This window comes from Salvia hispanica, chromosome 4 (assembly GCF_029641045.1).
Source record: "Salvia hispanica isolate PSC_SH4W2 chromosome 4, Shi_PSC_v1, whole genome shotgun sequence".
NCBI classification, from domain to species: Eukaryota; Viridiplantae; Streptophyta; class Magnoliopsida; order Lamiales; family Lamiaceae; genus Salvia; species Salvia hispanica.
The window spans coordinates 60,777,530-60,796,756 of NC_142695.1; the positions used below are offsets into that span (position 1 = coordinate 60,777,530).

Sequence of the window (19,227 nt, forward strand, 5' to 3'; positions counted from 1 at the left end):
TTCCACCGTAGTCGTCGAGTCCGCTTTCAGTGTTGGAGCATGTGTCTTGGACGTGAGAAGAAGCAAACTCTCCGCGAGAAATATGGAAGTTGTGATGTTACTTGATTATTGGGGAAAAGCTGCAAAGAGAGCGCAAGAACCAGATTGGGATGCTCGTGAAGAGAGTGAGGAAACCTTCACCGACACCGAGGATGAAGGTGGAGAATGAAGGCCAACCGTCGTCAACCGCCAACCAACAAGGTAAGCAAGGTAAGAGAACTATGTGGACTTTGATTCCTCAATGCAATTGAGCATTAAGTTGAGCTCAAGTCCTTTTCCTTTTATTTCTTTTTTTTTCTAAGTTTCAACTTTACTTTTAATATGTTTTTAGTAAATTGTAATTTTGTATTTAAATTTTAAATTCAAGTGTATAGTTGTATTGTTGTATTTTGTAACTTGTAATTGTAATATTGTATTATAGAAATTTACATTCAAAGTTTCAAATCAATAAAATTGCAATTCTTTATCATTATCAATTCTCTTTGGATTTTATTATAGAATTGCAATAAAAGTTATAACTCTAAGATTTAAAAAAAAAAATGAACCGGAACCGGCCCGAAACCGCCGGAACCAGTGAAAAACCGGCTGTTAGTAACCAGAACCGGAACCGGATAACCGGTATCCGGGCCGGTTACGGTTCAAGATATCGATGAACCGGAACCGCCAGTTTTCGAACCGTGGCCACCTCTTGTGACAAGTAAGGTATTCTTACATTAGGTACGTGTATTGTTTAGTCAGTTGGGCCTTTCAAATTTATTTTGAGCTAATATGGGCTTTTAAACTAGTATAGAATCGGCCATTCAATTGGACCTGCTTTTTGTTTATTTTCTCGTGTTCCACTCTAAACGGGCCCTAGATAGTTTTTTCAAATTAATTAGATTGGATAGGGCTCTATGACTATTTAATCATACGGTGTAATATTTTATTTTTCAGATGAAAACTTGAAATAATAAAAGATAAAATAATACTAGCATTATTTATTAATGCACCATTGATAAAGAAACGTTTGAAAAATGTCTCTTTGAAAATCCAACCACTGCTTAAAACGTTCACATTGAAATGAGGATACAATTGAACTCCAAATAAATGGAGTAAATAATTAAATAACTATAATTGATAAATAAACCAAAAAACAAAGCATTTTCCTAATGTCCTTTCTTTTTTCACTTTGTTTGGCAGTGAAATGAAAAAGTGAAGGAAACACAATGAGGTGTGCGCCAAACATTCTTCTTTTAGAACTAGAGTATTCAATTTTACAAGAAAGTGAAACGTGGTTAAACAACACAAAGATTAGTGTTATTTTTTAAATTATTATACCGTTCATAAAAAATAGGCTAGTTTTACTATTTTGAGGTGTCTATCAAAATTAGACTAAGTCTAAAAATAAAATTTTACAATCAATATTAACCATACACGTCAATCTAAATATGGATCCCACAGTCCACTAATACCTATTCTCCATATTTTGTCTTCATTTTTCTTATTTTATCAATATAAATTAAAACTTGTGTCATTCACAATTTTGTCTATTTTTCATGAACGGAGAGAGTATATTTTAATTAGCAAATTAAGTCCCAAAATATCGTTTGGTAGATCAGTCATGTACAATGAAAATCCAGATTTGTTCGTGTACTAATTCCAAATACATGTTTATTTAACATTCAATGAATGAATTGATAGATCTATCAAATTATGAAGACCATGAAATTGTACTTTGGTATATACTTTGATCATTGATGAGACGTGTCACTCTCTTATAATTTTAAAAACTAATGGTGTTCTATAATTGATAATGATCACATTCAGATTACAAAAAATGAACAAAAAATTTGTTCATTAATTGAAAATTAAATTGTTAGATAAAATTGGAAGTAGAAAAAACACAAACAACAACTATTTAATTTTGAATAAAATCACACATCCAAACAGAGACTTAAATATTATCCTTCCTTGCACACAAAGCCGGATCCCTTCGTCCAAATCCATTTCGCTCCCAATTCCTAAACGGGTCGGTTCCATTTGTCCTCATCGCGCGATAATCGCTGCCCCTTTGATTATCTGTGAGTCGGTGGTTTACGATTTGGATTTAGTTTGATTTGCCTGATTATTTTTCGAATTTGGAACGAAGTTGATTTTCCTGAATTGTGAGACGGATTTGCAGTGGGTTTTAGGTTTACAGGTTGATTCAATTTCCAAGTTTGGGACTTGTGCAATTGCGTTTAGTTGATTTCAGTTTGATTAGTTTGCTTCTGTTGGTTACTGCAGATGTTGTGTTTGAGCTGATTTGATTGAAATGTGGGCAGTTTATTGCTTTGAATGTAGGGTAGTTGGTTTGGTGTGTTTGATTTTTCTCTTTTTTTTGGTTGAGGAATTGGGGGAAATGGAAAACTAAGGAGATGGTTGGGTACTTGATTGCTTGATTAGCCATGGATTGATGTGTGATGGAATGGTGATAACTTTGAAATGAAAAACTTGTGGCAAATTCTATGCAATTTGATATGTACTGATATGAAGATATGGGAGAAGATTACAAGATATGGAATATATCTTAGTTGATTTATTATTCCATTAGTTATCTTTATTTTGTTATTTCCATTAGTTATCTTTATTTTGCTATTTTATTCAAGTCAGTTAGGATATTATTTACTTTTTGATTTGTTTAGATTTGGATTGAAACAGAACCCTTAATATATTCATCTATATATATAGATGGACGATCAAGAGGGTTAGGAATTCGTTCCTTTCTTGTTTAGGGTTCGTCCCTTTCATTTCTTTATCAATTTCCATATTCATTTCTAGTTTGTGTTCTCTCTAGCTTTTACTCATATCACAATTGTATATGCATTGCCTGAAATAAGTGTGTTGGTTTGTCATAGAACTTGTCTTATCGATTCTATACAATGGTATCGTCTAAATACTAAAAAGTAAGGTGTATATTGGGCATTCATGTATAGGGTAAAAGTTTATAAAGGATATTTGAATTATAAATGAGAGAACATAGTTGAACCACTATACAATACCTCTCTTAATGTTGCCTGAATTGTAAAAGAACCTAACTTGATTCTGTAATTGAAGCATGCATTTGCTATTTCAAATGGTAGTTTAGTTTTCCATTTATATGCCAAAGCCTTTTTGGGGTTTTCGTGTCTCCAAACTAGATTATACTTGTCTAAACCATGCATTTTAATTTTGATTTTACAAGTTTATTGCTGTTTTACATCCTTTTACTAGCATCACTTTATTTGTTTCCGGAGATTACTATCCACACAAATATGGGCGATTTGAGATTCTCATTAGGAACTGTTTTAATATATGTGCTCTGAGTCCCTTAATAGTGTGATTAATCTTTGGTCCCAATATGTTAACATCTCTTTTAAATTTCTTTTTGCAGATATCTAAAGTATTTAACCAAACAGATCTCAATTCTTTACTTTAGTAGTTTAGTATAAATATATGGGCTGAAGTGTACTTTTCATGGGAGGTGTAGAGGATGATGAACCACCGTCGAAACGTGTGAAGGTGACCTCTATAGATTCAGGGGGTATTTCCAACAGTTTATATCTTAGACAGAGAGCTTGCACACACACACTTAGTGATTCAATGGCTCGGCTTTTGGCAACTGAAGGGGATGATGAGGTTGTTGGTTCAAAGGGTATCATAAAGAAAGTTGAACTTGTTCGTGTTATAGCTGAGGCATTGTATTCGCTCGGCTATTCAAAGTCAGGGGCATGCCTGGAGGAAGAGTCTGGAATTCCATTTCATGCCCCTGAGATAGATTTTTTCATGCATCATATTCTTGAAGGCCAATGGGATGAAAGTGTTGCTGTGTTGCACAAATTTGGCGTAACGGATGAAACAATTGTTAAGTTAGCATCTTTGGCAATATTTGAGCAGAAATTCTCAGAACTTTTAGATGATGGAAAGGTCATGGATGCTTTAGAGACTCTGCGGACAGAGATCACTCCACTTTGCGTAAATTACAAGAGAGTTAGAGAGTTGTCTTCCCTCGTTTTGTCTCCATCACAAAATTTACTTGATGGAACTTCTAGTAAAGGGTCAAAACTCGAATCTCGTAAGATATTATTGGATAAATTGCGCAAGTTGCTTCCCCCAAAAGTAATAGTTCCAGAGAAAAGATTGGTGCAACTCGTCGAGCAGGCCCTTGTCTTGCAAAAGGATGCTTGTAAGTTTCACAATTCCTCAGTCGGGAAAATGTCATTGCTTGCTGATCATCAGTGTGGGAGAGACCATATTCCTACTCAAACATTGCAGGTAAATTAGCTTTTTTTTTTTTTTTTGCAATGACTATTAAAAGGTTGCATATCGTGTCAGCTTGTGATCCCTTAGATGCTTTTTTATTTGTGAAAGTTTCCTAATACATGCTATAGCTGATCCATAAACAGCTCAGCGATAAGTATATCTGCTTATAGATGGAATTCCTACCTCTGTTTTGTATTGACATATCAATATCTTTTAAACGTATTGACTAGTTTCTCTATACATTATATTTGGTTTTCTCAAAAGATTTGATATCCTCAGAGAATCACTAGAATGGCATTTAGCTGATCTCTTTTACTAATTGAATCCACCAGGTATTACAAGAACACGAAGATGAAATATTGGTTTTGCAGTTTTCTCACAATGGAAAATACTTGGCCTCATCATCTGGTGATCACCTTGTTATTATATGGGAGGTAACACTTACTCTTTCTTTATCCTTTTATTGATTTTTAAACTTCTATCAGGCATTCTAATTCATTCACTTGTATGTGAGGTTTTAATGTCAAATCATAGGTACATAATTTTGAAATTTTTGCATTTGAACATTTCATCAGCTTATGATCATTGTTTCTAGATTTTAGCAGCCTTGTATGTTCTAGTTTTTTTATATACACAAAAATTTGTGTTGAATAACTTTTCTGCATGATAGTTATCCCCATCCCTTGCTTAATGATAAGTTTGATGGTTTCATCTTTGATAGGTCTTGGATGCTGGTCAAGTTCTTTTAAAACATAGATTATATGGTCATCAGAAATCCGTATCCTGTATATCGTGGAGCCCTGATGACAAACAGCTCCTTACATGTGGAGGAGAGCTAGTTAGAAGGTGGGATGTTACCTTGGGGGAATGCCTCTATATATACGAAAAAAGTGGCCTTGGTTTGGTCTCTTGTGCGTGGGCGCCAGACGGGAAGAGTGTATTCTCTGGTGTTACTGATAAAAGCATCATCATGTGGGATCTGGAAGGGAAAGAGTTGGAATGTTGGAGACGACAGAGAACTCTTAGGAATGCTGACTTGGGCATCACTAGTAATACGAAGGAGCTTATTACCGTTTGTAAAGAAACTGTAGTACTATTGTTCGGATGGGAATCTAAGTCCGAGCGATTCATCGAGGAGGATCAAATAATAACCTCGTTCTCTTTGTCCGAAGATGGCAAGTTCTTGCTCCTCAGCCTTTGGAACGAAGAACTCCATCTTTGGAATATCGATGGAAGCCCCAGGCTGGTATCTAAATACAAAGGCCACAAGCGTTCCCGTTTTGTTTTGCAATCTTGTTTCGGGGGATTAGATCATGCATTTATCTCAAGCGGCAGTGAGGACTCACAGGTAATACATGTCTCCTCCTTTTTGTTTGATAACTTAGATGTATAAATTTGAGTTTGTTTGATCGTCTGATCTTATTTGAGGTTTTGTTTGATTCGAGCGCCTCGTTGCTCACATGTGTGTGTTATCCGCATGTTTTTGGTTTAGATGTGTTAAAGCTATTGGACAAGATTTAGTTCATTTGGTCGTCTGATTTCCTTCAAATACTCAATCACACAGATCTTGATAGGGTTTTGTTTGTATCAAACTGCTCGTTGCTTACGTGTGTGTGCTCTCTGTAGGTTTACATATGGCACAGGCTCTCGGGAGAGCTGATACTAACGTTGGCCGGGCACACGGGGGCTGTAAACTGCGTCAGCTGGAATCCGGCAAACCCCCATATGCTGGCGTCAGCGAGTGACGATCGGACGATACGAATCTGGGGACTGAATCAGGTTAATGTGAACAACAATGGGAGGCATAGTAATGGAGTTCATCACTGCAATGGGGGGAGTTGAAGTTGGAAAGGAAATGACTCATTCCTCCATCCATCTAATTTCTTCTTAGTAAATTGCTTTTTATGTAAATTCTTTTGCTTAATATGTCCAATCCAAACTATAGAACAAGAAGAATGTGAATTTGCATTTAGTGTCTTAATAATACTCACTGAAAATCTTCCCACTGCTAAAATACTCTCTCATTTAAATAATCAAGAAGTATGGATGCATCTCAATTCCTACTAAACAAATACTCCTTCCGTCCCAAAAAAGATTACTCCTTTGTGCTTTTGGTTGAGATAAATCAAAAAGGAAAATGAGTTATCTTTAGTGGGACGGAATGAGTACTAATTAAATGACTAGAAAACAAATTATTTTCCTATTTTCCTTTTTTCACTTTGTTTAGCGACTAGGACGTTCAGTCCACTAACGTGGATGCTCTAAAAGGAAAAAGTAAATGAAATGGTTTACTTGTTTTACCAAAGAGGTGTGTGCCAAACATTCTACTCTAAGTACTAGAGTATTGTAATTTTATAAGAAAGTAAAAAGTGATTAAGCAACAAAAGATTAGTGTTTTTATAGTTAAGTTAGGGGGCATGTTAGGGTGCCACCACCTCTTAAAATAACATCATATCATCATTCCTAGTCAATCATTTGTACACGGGGACAAATAATAAGCTGCCACGTGGCAAAAAAAAAAATTCTGAAAAACTCGGCCAGCAACACGGGGACAAATAATAAGCTGCCACGTGGCAAAAAAAAAATTCTGAAAAACTCGGCCAGCAATATGTTGCTCTTTATACAGCAATTTTTCTTGTCCAGCAATATCCAACACGCTATAAAGCAATCTATAAATTGTTGTCTAGCGTATTGAATATTGCTGTGTAGCCTAATATTGTTATATAAATGGTGTCACGGTGTCACTTTAAGAGGGATTGTCATTTTAACACAAACCTAAGTTAGAGTTAATTCTCCCACAACAATAAATTTAATGATCATATCAAGATTACAAAAATGGAATAAAATTTTTGTTCATTGATTGAAAATTTATTAGATAAATTAGATGATTAGAGTGAGTGTTACTCTTTCCTTTGCATAACTAAATTCACACATCCAAACAGAGAATAAAATATTATCCTTCCCTGCACACAAAACCACCCATATAAGTACCAATTCCCAACCCGGATCCCCTCTTCCAAATCCATTTCGCTCCCAATCCTTAAGTGGGTCGGTTCCATCGATAATCGCTGCCCTTTTGATTCTCCGTGAGTCGGTGATTCGTGATTTGGATTTAATTTGATTTGCCTGATTATCAAAATTGTATTTCGAATTTTTGGAACGGAGTCGATTGTCCTGAATTGTATGACGGATTTGCAGTGGGTTTTAGGTTTTCAGTTTGATTTGATTTTCAAGTTTGGGACTTGTGGGATTGCGTTTAGTTGATTAGTTTGCCTCTGTTGGTTACTGCAGATGTTGTGTTTGAGCTAATTTGATTGGAATGTGGGCACTTGATTGTTTTGAATGTAGGGTAGTTGGATTGGTGTGTTTGATTTTTTCGTTTATTTTTGGTTGAGGAATTGGGAAAATTAAAACTAGCTGCTATGTGTGGTTTGTTATGTGTGGTTTGTGGGGACTTGATTGCTTGTTATGTGTGGTTTGTTGCTGATGCCTTTTGGATTCGGCGTATGGCTGACTGTTACTTTGGCGATCGGATGTGTGATCGGTGAAGCTAACTGTTATTTTGGTGTCTTGATTAGCCATTTTGTTGATTTGTAATGGAATGGCAGTATGCTTGCTTTGAAATGAAAAACTTGTTGCAAAGTCTGTACAATTGTATATGCATTCTGTATGCACTGCTGAAATAAGTTCGTCTGTTTTGTCATAGTACTTGTCATATCGATTCTATGCAATGGTATCATCTGAGACTAATAAGTAAGGTGTATATTGGACATATTAAAGGATAAAAGTTAATAAAGGTGATTTGAATTCTAATGAGAACATTGTTGTACCAATATACTATATCTCTCGTAATGTTGCCTAAATCATAAAGAAGCCCAACTGTAAGTTGTAAGTGAAGCATGCATTTGCAATTTCAAGTAATATTTTAGTTTTCCCCTTATCTGTCGAAGCTCTTGGTGGTTCCATGTTTTCTCCATTTTCCCATTGTGACTAGATTATGCTTGTCTAAACCACACATCTTAAATTATTTATTTTGATTTTAGAAGTTCAGTTTTTTATTGTTGTTTTACATCCTTTGACTACTATCCACACAAATATGGGCTTTTTGAGATTCTCAGGGGGAACTGATTTAATGCATCTGTTGTTATTAGTCCCTCAATAGTATGATAATGATAAATCTTTGGGCCCAATCTGTTAACATCTTTTTTCAATTGCTTTTTGCAGATAGCATAAGTGATTTCTGAAGTATTTGACCAGACAGATCTCAATTCCTTACTGTAGTATAAATATATGGGCTGAAGTGTGCTTTTCATGGGAGGTGTAGAGGATGATGAACCACCATCGAAACGTGTGAAGGTGACCTCTCTAGATTCAGGAGGTATTCCCAACAGTTTATATCTTAGACAGAGAGGTTGCTCACTTACTGATTCAATGGCTCGACTTTTGGCAACTGAAGGGGATGATGAGGTTGTTGGTTCAAAGGGTATCATAAAGAAAGTTGAACTTGTCCGTGTTATAGCCGAGGCATTGTATTCGCTCGGCTATTCAAAGTCAGGGGCATGCCTGGAGGAAGAATCTGGAATTCCATTTCATGCCCCTGAGATAGATTTTTTTATGCAACATATTCTTGAAGGTCAATGGGATGAAAGTGTAGCCGTGTTGCACAAATTTGGTGTAACAGATGAAACAATAGTTAAGTTAGCATCTTTTGCAATATTTGAGCAGAAATTCTCAGAACTTTTAGATGATGGAAAGATCATGGAAGCTTTAAAGACACTGCGGACAGAGATCACTCCACTTTGCGTAAATTACGAGAGAGTTAGAGAGCTGTCTTCCCTCGTTTTGTCTCCATCACAAAGTTTAGTCAATGGAACTTCTAGTAAAGAGTCAAAACTCGAATCTCGTAAGAAGTTACTGGATAAATTACGCAAGTTGCTTCCCCCGACAGTGATAGTTCCGGAGAAAAGATTGGTGCATCTTGTCGAGCAGGCCCTTGTCTTGCAAAAGGATGCTTGTAAGTTTCACAATTCCTCAGTTGGAAAAATGTCGTTGCTTGCTGATCATCAGTGTGGGAGAGACCATATCCCTACTCAAACATTGCAGGTAAATTGGTGTTTTTTTTTGCAGTTACTAAATATAGTTGCATATGGTTTCCGCTAAATTTGAGAGAACTTGAATTCCTACTTCTTTGTTTTGCATTATCTTTTTAACGTATTCACTAGTTTCTCTATGCATTATTTGGTTTTCTTAGAAGATTCGATTATCCTTACAGACTCACTAGAATGACATCTTGCTGATCTCTTTTGCTAATGGAATCCACCAGGTATTACAAGAACACAAAGATGATGTTTTAGTTTTGCAATTTTCTCACAACGGAAAATACTTGGCATCGTCATCTGGTGATCACCTTGTTATTATATGGGAGGTAGCACTTGCACTTTCTTTGTTCTTTTTATTAATTTTTAAATTTTTACTGGGGATTCTAATTCATTCCCTTGTATGTGAGGTTTTAATGTCAAATCAAAGGTACATAATTTTGAATTTTTTGCATTTGAACATTTCATTGGCTTATGATCATTGTTTCTTGATTTTAACAGCCTCGTATGTTCTAGTTTGATGTACAAAAATTTGTGTTGAATAACTTTTCTACATGATGTTTCTCCCCAACCCTTTGTTTGATGATTAGTTTTGATGGTTTTATCTTTGATAGGTCATGGATGATAGTCAAGTTCTTTTAAAACATAGATTATATGGTCATCAAAAATCCGTATTCTGTATATCGTGGAGCCCCGATGACAACCAACTCCTTACATGTGGAGCAGAAGAAATAGTTAGGCGGTGGGATGTTGCCTTGGGGGAATGCCTCCATATCTACGAAAAAAGTGGCCTTGGTTTGGTCTCTTGTGCATGGGCGCCGGACGGGAAGAGCTTATTCTCTGGTGTTACTGATAAAAGCATCATCATGTGGGATTTGGAAGGGAAAGAGTTGGAATGTTGGAGAGGGCAGAAAACTCTTAGGAATGCAGACTTGGGCATCACTAGTAATACGAAAGAGCTCATTACCGTTTGTAAAGAAACTGTAGTACTATTGTTCGGATGGGAATCTAAGTCTGAGAGGTTAATCGAGGAGGATCAAATAATAACCTCGTTCTCTTTGTCTGAAGACGGCAAGTTCTTGCTCCTCAGCCTCTGGAACGAGGAACTCCATCTTTGGAATATCGATGGAAGCCCCAGGCTGGTATCTAAATACAAAGGCCACAAGCGTTCCCGTTTCATTTTGCAGTCTTGTTTCGGGGGATTAGATCATGCATTTATCTCAAGCGGCAGTGAGGACTCGCAGGTAACACTTGCGTCCTCCTCTTTGTCTATCGCGCTTTTTGTTTTAACAGGCTTCCACTTTGGGTGATAACTTAGCTGTATAAATTTGAGTTTGTTTTATCGTCTGATCTTATTATCGAGCGCCTCGTTGCTTACATGTGTATGTTATCCGCATGTTTAGGGTTATGACGTGTAAAAGATAATGTAGGCCAATTACACTACCTACGTTGATGAATTGGACTAAATTTAGTTCAATTTGTCGTCTGATCCTTCAAATACCAATCACACGAATGTTAATTACGGTTTTGTTTGAATCACACTGCTTGTTGCTTACGTGTGTGTGCTCTCCGTAGGTTTACATATGGCACAGGCTCTCGGGAGAGCTGATACTAACGTTGGCCGGGCACACAGGGGCTGTAAACTGTGTCAGCTGGAATCCGGCAAACCCCCATATGCTGGCATCAGCGAGCGATGATCGGACTATACGAATCTGGGGACTGAATCAGGTTAATGTGAGCTACAATGGGAGGCATAGTAATGGAGTCCATCACTGCAATGGGGGGAGTTGAAGTTGGAAGGGAAATGGCCCATTCCTCCATCCATCTAATTTCCTTTAGTTAATTGCTTTTTATGTAAATTCTTTTGCTTATTAATATGTTCAATCCAAATTCCAAACTATAGAACAAGAAGAATGTGAATTTCCCCATTTTACTTTCCTTGGTTGGTTTGGTTGAGTTTGGATGAAGGGATTTAGAGTAGGATTTTAATGTTTATTTAATCAAATAAAATTGTTCAACATCTTCCATTTGATTTTTACATGATGTTTTACACTCCAAAACTTTAATAATCTACAAAACAATAATGCTATACTATAACTTTTCTATCACATTTTCATATTACAGAATATGAATGCCAACGATATGGAGTATATTTTTACATTACATCTCATATTTCAGAATCATCAATGCACGTCACGTGTATCGAATAGCGAATACATCGGCGTCTACACGACGTCTATCTTTTCCTAGCTTTACTAGCCTTTGGAGAGTTCGACCCCGAAGAAGAAGACGAGAATTTCGTCCACTTTTGTTCGGCCAAGTCCTTGCTAAACGCTTTCATCACGTCCTGCTTGAGCTCCATGTAGCGCATTCGCTTCATCCGCTGCTCCTCCATCGTGCCCTTCTCGAGCATTAGCGAGCCGAGAGTGTCGTCTTCCAGGAGTTGGTCGAGAACTTCGGAGCAGTTGGGGAAGAAGCGACGACCGGACGCCACTGCAGAGATATCGAAGAGTTATTGGAGAGAAAAATAGTGCATGTGTTTATTTATCCTTAACCCTAATCCGGCTGCGATTTAATCTCCGCAAACAACACAACTTTTATCCGAACTAGAAATATACGATTTTTCAAACGTTGCAATTACGAAACCACCTTTCGGTTTTTCGCTTTTATAGCACAACCCGATGTTTCAGCAAGTGAAATGACGTCGTTTTAGCAGTATGTACCACTTCAAGCCACTTGTTTCCTAAATCCAACTAATCGAATAGGAAATGCAGCAGTAAAGATGAACTCACCAGTTTTTTGAAGGGCTTGGAGCCTCCTCACATGCTCGGGCGGGATCTCGTTCAAATCGACCTCTTTAAAGCTCCCGTACGCGCCATTTGCAGCCGAAAGTCCAGCAAACTCCATAGTTGATTCTGCACGCGCCATCTGCATTGCCAGCCTGGCTTCGTGAGGAAACAACGAGCGCGCCATTGCCACTATACATGCGCGCCATATCAGCAAAATAATCGAGCAAGTACAGCAGTATAGTACTATTCGACAACGAAACCTTTAAAATTTACCTCTGTTTTCAAGGAGAAGAAGTCTCATGTGCAGATCATCGGCTACCATCATCGAGGACAGCGTGATATTTCCAGCCAACGGATTCCTCCGCATTTCCCTCTCCAGGACCTCTATGCATAGCCTGTCTGCGTTCGTCTCCTGGCCGTGCTTCTTCACCTCGTTGAAGTCCTTGGGGCGCGTCAGCCTACGACAGATTGTGAGAGGCGTCTGTCCGTCTCCCGTGGCATCCGAGACATTAGCCCCCCTGTGGAGCAGCTCAACAATGATCATGGGGTCCTTGCGCCTCGCAGCAACGTGCAGGACCGTGTGGCCCCGCGAGTTCCGGAGGTTTACGTCAGTGTTCTCGAGATTTAGAACCTCGTTCACGATCTTAGGGACACAATAAGCAGCGGCATAGTGAAGAGCGCAGGCGGCATCCAACGAGATGTCGGATTCCTCGAGAAGCTTCTTCACCAATTCGACGTCGTCAGAGTCCAACGCCCTGTGGATATTCCTGACACGCTTCTCGTTCAAAGGGTCGACTTGAATGGAGCTGTGCTCCTCGTCCTGGTTGGATTTGAGGCGAAGTGATTTGACGTCGTTGAGAAGCTCAACGGGGAGCTCCTTCTCGAGGATGATGTTCTCCACATCGGATCGAGCTACTCTTTGGAGACAATGCGAGAGAAGCTGTTGCAAGCCGCAGTGAAACGCGACCATGAGGATCGGCATCACATCTTCGATATAAGCTTTGTCGACGAAATCAGAGAGATGACGCTGCAATAGAGAAAAACTTACCAAAATCAGAAGAAAAATACCATATGTGAACATACATCAATCAATGTATTCCAATATCTTTTTGTTTGCTAATCTAAATCATCTTCGTTTGCATGGTAAACGAAGAACACGGTCATAAACACGAGATCCTCGGATCAAACGAGAAATTCAGTGTTTCGAGTAACACTAGTTCAACAATATGCAAAGACAGCTAACATACTACTACCAATCCTATTATAGCCACACCATCATTTCTTCATACAAAACAAACAACGGGATATACAAAAACACGGTCCAAATTGCATATATCGTGATTCTAGATCATAAACATCGAGCAATCTGTTTCACTGACTGCATAGGTCAAAACACATAGAAACGAACGCAATGTCTCGTGAATCATACTAAACAACGACCATCATCTTACAAAACATCAAAATGTCGCGATTTTAGACCATAAACTGCTAAAAATCTGTTTCACCGGCTGCATTCATAGCCTTCCCCCTCACTGTTTTTCTCTTAGATTACTGTTCTTTTTTACTTAAAACAAGTTCGAAACACATAGAAACGAATAGAATGACTCGGTAAACATATTACACAACGGCCATCATCAAACAAAACTTCGCGATATTAGACCAGAAACAGCTAGCAATCTGTTTCCCTAGCTGCATTCATAGCCTTCCTCACTGTTTTCCGTTAAATCACTCTTACTTAAACAAATTCAAAACACGTAGAAACAAACACAATAACTCGAGAAACATACTAAATAACGACCATCATCAATGAAAGCTTCAAAAGATCGAACCTGAACAACCATCACGAGTTCTTTAATCTGAAACGTGGCAGAAGCATACATCATCTCCACCGCGTAGTTGATGGCCGGGCCACAAGCATCGTGAGCACAAGACTCATCAACGCAGGTGGAGACATCGGTCGGGGAGGCCTTCACCTTCCCGGTGTACAAGTAATTCAAAACCACCATAAACGCCTCGTACCCTACTCTTCCCTCGGGCACCAGATCTTTCATGAGATATCTCAGCTTCTTTCCCTCCACGGATCCATCAACGCCCGTGTTTCTGAACAGCTGGTGGAAGAACTCGCTCCGTGCAGCTAGGATGCAGCGATTGACACCTACACTCACTCCCTCGACCTCTACTTCGGCATCACTGTAGTCATAGTCAGCATCAACCACGAGCTTCTCGAGACTCAAGCTAAGCCTACTCAAACTCAACAGCTCGGGGCTAGTCCCTACTTCGCACGAAGATGCATTATGGCCACTCGAGCCATTTGATAGATACGAATACGAGGCAAAGCTCAAGGACGACGACATGTCATTGCCATTCTCCATAGCAAGCAAGCAATGACCGTACAAATCAAGAAAGATACAAACTACAAACTACAAACACAACCCCCATTCAGTTCAACTGCAAGAACAGATTTTTAATCCAAATTCCTCCAAAAACAGATCAAATTCCTATCATCCAGCCCATATCATCCAAAAACTCAGATCCATATTCATCAAAAGAAATAACAACCTCACTTCAACAATAAAATCAGGACCAATTGCTGAAAAAAACAATCCAACGTCTCCAAACTCTTGACACTTCCCAAGTCAACTCCCCATTTCTTGATTATTTCAGTCAAAAATTCCCTCACCCATTAAGCAATACATCAAGAACTTCAATTTAGACCTCCAAAACCTAATTTTGAGCATCAAATTCTGTAAAGATCCCAACTTTTTCAGCCAATATGCCTGCCCAGTTCAACAAAACAATAATAAGAGCTAAATAAACAGAACCCACTACGAAATTACCAAAAAAAACATCATCTAAAAGTTTGAAAACAACATGAGGAAAGAAAGCATCTTTTCTTTTTTCTGAAATCTCTGACTGACCTATTGTTGTAGCTAGTTTGTGATTGAGTGAGAGTTGACTTGACCCAGAGTCGTGTTCAGTTTCAAGAGCAAATCATAAATAGAAACTTAGTGTAAGTGATTTTGAGTGGCAAAGATTTAGATAGATAGAATCATAGTATAACTAACATTTCATAGATTTTGTCATGTGGTCATTGGTTTTAAGATTTTTGCCATTTATAGTCTTTAGCTCTATTCTGTTTGATTTATTGTTACAAAAGTATATAAACCATATTTTAAAATTATTATTTACGATTATAATAATGTGAGTTGTAAGTGTGAATGCGCGTCAACGTGCTTTGAAAGTTCATGGAGGATGCATTTATGGAGTAGTAGTTGTAAGTAATTTCTTTTATCATCATTAATTATTTATAATTTCAGTCAAAATTATTACAATTATTATAATTTTCGTACTACTAATTAATTACTCAATAAATTACATTTGTACAATATTGTAGTGGTAATATGTTAAAACAACACAACTTCTATAAAAAATAATACTATTACCTCATTTTTACTATCCCAATTGATTAAATTACATAAAATGCAATGTATAGCACAAAAGCCTAAATATTTGCTATGATTATACATTTTAGGAATAAACTAAAATGTCAAATAAGCTTAACATTTTATCAGTCTAATCTCCAATCATACACCAAAACTCATTTTTGATGTAAAAATCATCTTCATTCATACACCAAACTCAAATCCATTTTAGGGATTTTCTAAGGATTTACACCAAATATGGCGTAAACACTAAAAATTTGGTATATGATTCAAATTTGACGTAAATGATCGGAGATGGTCGATTAAAGTACATAAAACAAATGATCACCGACTTCCTTTGAAATCTCAAACGTAAAGCACGATTTTAATTTTTGTTAGGAACACGTAATGCCTAAATGAATCTGCACAAGTCTATTCAGCCTTTTTCCCTAATTATTCACAGGAAAAAAACGCTTCAGATTTTCTTCCTCCAAATATTCACAGGCAACAATAATCTTATAAATACAAACATAGTAAAACACGCTTTCTTCACTCCCTCTTGAGCGTTTTCACCATCCCCTTGAAGATCTTGCTGAACCAGAACAAGTTCATCACAGACAGCACCAACGGGACGACGTGCATCATCACCACGCCTATCTCGTGCATCAGCTTCACCTGTTGATGGAACGACAAGCGAAAAACGTGCACAATCATACTCACATTGTCTCGATTTTGAGGCTGTTTTTCATGCCACGGGCCGTTTGTAGGGCTAGTGAAGTTGCTAAAAAGGCGTTATGTTCGTCTAGTTAAGATTTCGATATTCTAGTTAGAATGTTACCTCATCGTAATATATGTAAGAGTGCCAAAACAAGTAAATGAACAGCAAGATTCTTGCAACCTGAACATGAAAAAACACGAAAGATTAAGGCAACGTTTAGAGGAGACGAGCAAGTTGTTTGCAAGAACTTACGAGCCATGATAGGAATATCACGACTCCGTTTATAGTATACGCCTTCGACCTCTTCATTCCAGCTGCATCGAGATACCTATTTTTAGGACATTGGCATCAAGAGGTGAGAAATGTAACGTTGCCACAAACGAGAAGCTAGAGATCGGGTTACCATCTCAGATTGATAGAAGGCGTGGTTGCCTCGGATATTAAGACCATGTACGTGTAGATCTGTGCTTCACCCGTGAGCATAGCGTAGGCCACGCTCGCCAACGAGAGAAGATGATGAACTACCTAAAACCAAGAGAAATCAGAATTTAAGTAACAAAACATTGAAATGCAGAGTTATTGAAGATAATGTTTGAACTGTGCTTACATACTCCATCCCGCCTAAAGAAGGATACCGCCATATAATCATGCTGAGATCCGAAAGGAAATAGCCAACGGAAACCTATTCGAAGAAGGGCAAAACGCGAGATGAAGATAGCAAAAGGGGAAGGAAAAGAGGAGATAACAGAACAGTACTCACTCCCAAAGCAGAAATTGATGCTGTTGAGCTACGAAGAATGACTGGACCGCGCTGTGGGTCGTTCTTGAAAAGATCCGACCACAACACGAAGTATAATGAGACGGTGGCAATGCACATGGCATGAAACGTCGACATGGCCCTGCATCACATGATGATGATACGCGTCTGATCAATACTTAAGGTGGACTAATTTGGAGAGATGGAACGAATCAACTCACCGGTTGCTCCATTCGAGCTGAAGGCCCTTTGTGAGGTTATGATAGCTTTTGAAGTAAATGGGACTAATAAGCTGGCTAAGTTCATACACCTGAAAATCAATGATGAATAGCTGATGAAAAACGCGATGGAAACGCACGAAATGAAATGGTGTTTTTTGTGTACCGTTTTGCAGGCGAAGATTCCGATGATTACAGATGCGTATACAACGAAAAGATCAGCAGACACATATTCCCTATCCAACATATTACTACTTTCAGTTGACAGCATCACAGCATAACCTCACTCGCGATCCCTATGCCTGAAAATCGAGACTATCAACAACGAATCGACTAATTCCAAGCTACGGTATGACCATTCTAAGTCCAACATCAAATATACTACTACTTCATAGCATAGTAACACGTTACTAACTCAAAAATCGAGCAATAAACTACTACGTTAGCTAAGGATTTCGAGTGAATCTTTCTGATTCAAGATATGATCATCATAAGATAATGCTCCTTCTCCTTCAAAAACAAGTTCATCACAAGCAAATTCGAAACACAACCAACATCAACACTGCTTAGAACGTCGTTGAAAGGCATAGCAATCGCACAAGAGAAGATCAAGAAAGCATCAACTGATAAAGGCAATCTGCTGCAGATGAAAGCAGCACAATTAGGCCAAAATCACACATCACTAACTAAAAATCGAACACTGAACTGATACGTTCGCTAAGGAGTTTGCTCATCTTAAGGTAATGCTTCTTCTCCTTCCAAAACAGACAGGCAATTTCAAAACATAACAAGCATCAAAACTGATCAAAACGTCGTTGAAAGGTATAGCAATCGCACAAGAGAAGATCAACTGATAAATGCTATCTGATGTAGAGAAATGAAGCACAAATAGACCAAATTTTCCAATGAATCAAACTACATCATCAACCTATAGCACATCATAGTATAGCCCTCTTTCGCATTTCCAACTCAAAAATCGAGCACGAGACTAACACGTTAGCTATACTTCGATCATTATAAGGTACTACTACTAGCTTCTTCTCCTAAAGCAAATAAACAATTTCAACACAAATTCAACAAAATCCAAAGTTAGGCCAACTAACCTCACCAAACACTATAACTTACTATGATTCCAAAGGTAAGATTATCATCATATTGTCTGGATAATACAATATAGAAACTAATACCCTTATAAAGTAACAGCTAAAAAATCCAACTTTGTCACAACTTGTGAGAATCTAATCAAACATTTGATCAAGAACACATTTTTCAACTTCTGGAAAACAAATAAATTCAACCAACAGGAAACAGGGATTGAACAAGTTAATCCCCACAGAAAACTTAATACATCTCTCAATAATTCATTACCAGCAACAACAAAGAAAAAGTTCACATTATTGGATATAAAGAAAACAAACACCATATTTAAAAGATAACAAATTTTTCCAAGATTCATCATTCCCAGAAAGGAAACGTACCAGGAAAGTTGAAATTTCGAGAAGCTGGCAGAAACAAGATAAATCTAATTGGGGATTATAATATATTAAGATAAACGCGTACAGTTTCTTATTTTATTAATTAATTAGTTAGTATATATTTTATAGTATTTTAGTTGCTTGTAAGAGTAACGATATGTCGGGATTCAATTCGATTTCACCCTCATTCAATATGCATTAAAATAAAGAATATTTATGTTTGCATTTATAATTGATATGCCTCTCCTAGAAAAGTGGAGGAAGCAATGAATTTAAAAATTAGACAATAAAATGCTAGTGATTTGTTAATTACATGCAATAAATTATGTTCCACTTTTTTGTTAACCTCCTTCCTTTGACTATAATTTATTTATGGTCCTTTTTCGTTTGGCCAAAGTTAGTGTATTTTGATACTTTTGTAATTGAGAAAAATAATTTATTGCACAAAAATTA

The 19,227-nt window shown here is 37.5% G+C and overlaps 4 protein-coding genes across 9 annotated transcripts; 2 read left to right on the top strand and 2 right to left on the bottom strand.

The window, feature by feature from the left end:
* Positions 1 to 1,946: 1,946 nt before the first annotated feature.
* LOC125196166 (WD repeat-containing protein 26 homolog) lies at positions 1,947 to 6,313 on the top strand. 3 transcript variants are annotated; one of them, XM_048094564.2, is made up of 5 exons: positions 1,947 to 2,099; positions 3,431 to 4,311; positions 4,632 to 4,733; positions 5,021 to 5,647; positions 5,926 to 6,313. In XM_048094564.2, the coding sequence occupies exons 2-5, from the start codon at positions 3,514 to 3,516 to the stop codon at positions 6,139 to 6,141; spliced, it is 1,743 nt and encodes a 580-aa protein (XP_047950521.1). In that variant the 5' UTR covers positions 1,947 to 2,099; positions 3,431 to 3,513; the 3' UTR covers positions 6,142 to 6,313. The 3 variants fall into 3 exon arrangements, with proteins under 3 accessions (XP_047950521.1, XP_088913666.1, XP_047950522.1); XM_089057540.1 differs by having other exon boundaries at positions 2,029 to 2,047; XM_048094565.2 differs by having other exon boundaries at positions 2,091 to 2,218.
* Positions 6,314 to 7,225: 912 nt separating this feature from the next.
* LOC125192595 (WD repeat-containing protein 26 homolog) lies at positions 7,226 to 11,333 on the top strand. 2 transcript variants are annotated; one of them, XM_048090218.2, is made up of 5 exons: positions 7,226 to 7,385; positions 8,524 to 9,402; positions 9,623 to 9,724; positions 10,010 to 10,639; positions 10,971 to 11,333. In XM_048090218.2, exons 2-5 carry the CDS (start codon positions 8,611 to 8,613, stop codon positions 11,184 to 11,186), a joined length of 1,740 nt encoding a protein of 579 aa, XP_047946175.1. In that variant the 5' UTR covers positions 7,226 to 7,385; positions 8,524 to 8,610; the 3' UTR covers positions 11,187 to 11,333. The 2 variants fall into 2 exon arrangements, with proteins under 2 accessions (XP_047946175.1, XP_088926232.1); XM_089070106.1 differs by having other exon boundaries at positions 7,329 to 7,347.
* Positions 11,334 to 11,482: 149 nt separating this feature from the next.
* Positions 11,483 to 15,256, bottom strand: LOC125192596 (BTB/POZ domain and ankyrin repeat-containing protein NPR1-like). Its single transcript, XM_048090219.2, has 5 exons — positions 15,103 to 15,256; positions 14,014 to 14,961; positions 12,458 to 13,211; positions 12,188 to 12,373; positions 11,483 to 11,888 (listed from the first exon to the last, which is right to left on the bottom strand). Exons 2-5 carry the CDS (start codon positions 14,554 to 14,556, stop codon positions 11,632 to 11,634), a joined length of 1,740 nt encoding a protein of 579 aa, XP_047946176.1. The 5' UTR covers positions 14,557 to 14,961; positions 15,103 to 15,256; the 3' UTR covers positions 11,483 to 11,631.
* A 765-nt stretch (positions 15,257 to 16,021) lies between these two features.
* On the bottom strand, positions 16,022 to 18,859 carry LOC125193289 (uncharacterized). 3 transcript variants are annotated; one of them, XM_048091059.2, is made up of 9 exons: positions 18,778 to 18,859; positions 17,466 to 17,601; positions 17,303 to 17,391; positions 17,085 to 17,223; positions 16,932 to 17,006; positions 16,728 to 16,849; positions 16,577 to 16,652; positions 16,445 to 16,504; positions 16,022 to 16,281 (listed from the first exon to the last, which is right to left on the bottom strand). In XM_048091059.2, the coding sequence occupies exons 2-9, from the start codon at positions 17,568 to 17,570 to the stop codon at positions 16,156 to 16,158; spliced, it is 792 nt and encodes a 263-aa protein (XP_047947016.1). In that variant the 5' UTR covers positions 17,571 to 17,601; positions 18,778 to 18,859; the 3' UTR covers positions 16,022 to 16,155. The 3 variants fall into 3 exon arrangements, with proteins under 3 accessions (XP_047947016.1, XP_088912132.1, XP_047947017.1); XM_089056006.1 differs by lacking the exon at positions 18,778 to 18,859 and adding an exon at positions 18,668 to 18,686; XM_048091060.2 differs by lacking the exon at positions 18,778 to 18,859 and adding an exon at positions 18,228 to 18,637.
* Positions 18,860 to 19,227: the final 368 nt, after the last annotated feature.

Excerpts from the sequence above, each read along its gene's own strand:
- LOC125196166 (XM_048094564.2), top strand. The coding sequence starts at position 3,514 with ATGGGAGGTGTAGAGGATGATGAACCACCGTCGAAACGTGTGAAGGTG. Across the intron at positions 4,312-4,631 it reads TTCCTACTCAAACATTGCAG|GTATTACAAGAACACGAAGA; the intron begins GTAAATTAGCTT and ends TGAATCCACCAG. Across the intron at positions 5,648-5,925 it reads GCGGCAGTGAGGACTCACAG|GTTTACATATGGCACAGGCT; the intron begins GTAATACATGTC and ends TGCTCTCTGTAG.
- LOC125192595 (XM_048090218.2), top strand. The coding sequence starts at position 8,611 with ATGGGAGGTGTAGAGGATGATGAACCACCATCGAAACGTGTGAAGGTG. Across the intron at positions 9,725-10,009 it reads ACCTTGTTATTATATGGGAG|GTCATGGATGATAGTCAAGT; the intron begins GTAGCACTTGCA and ends TATCTTTGATAG. Across the intron at positions 10,640-10,970 it reads GCGGCAGTGAGGACTCGCAG|GTTTACATATGGCACAGGCT; the intron begins GTAACACTTGCG and ends TGCTCTCCGTAG.
- LOC125192596 (XM_048090219.2), bottom strand. The coding sequence starts at position 14,556 with ATGGAGAATGGCAATGACATGTCGTCGTCCTTGAGCTTTGCCTCGTAT. Across the intron at positions 13,212-14,013 it reads AACTCGTGATGGTTGTTCAG|CGTCATCTCTCTGATTTCGT; the intron begins GTTCGATCTTTT and ends TCTCTATTGCAG. Across the intron at positions 12,374-12,457 it reads TCTTCTCCTTGAAAACAGAG|TGGCAATGGCGCGCTCGTTG; the intron begins GTAAATTTTAAA and ends GCGCATGTATAG.
- LOC125193289 (XM_048091059.2), bottom strand. The coding sequence starts at position 17,570 with ATGCTGTCAACTGAAAGTAGTAATATGTTGGATAGGGAATATGTGTCT. Across the intron at positions 17,392-17,465 it reads GAATCTTCGCCTGCAAAACG|GTGTATGAACTTAGCCAGCT; the intron begins GTACACAAAAAA and ends ATTGATTTTCAG. Across the intron at positions 16,653-16,727 it reads CCTTCTATCAATCTGAGATG|GTATCTCGATGCAGCTGGAA; the intron begins GTAACCCGATCT and ends TCCTAAAAATAG.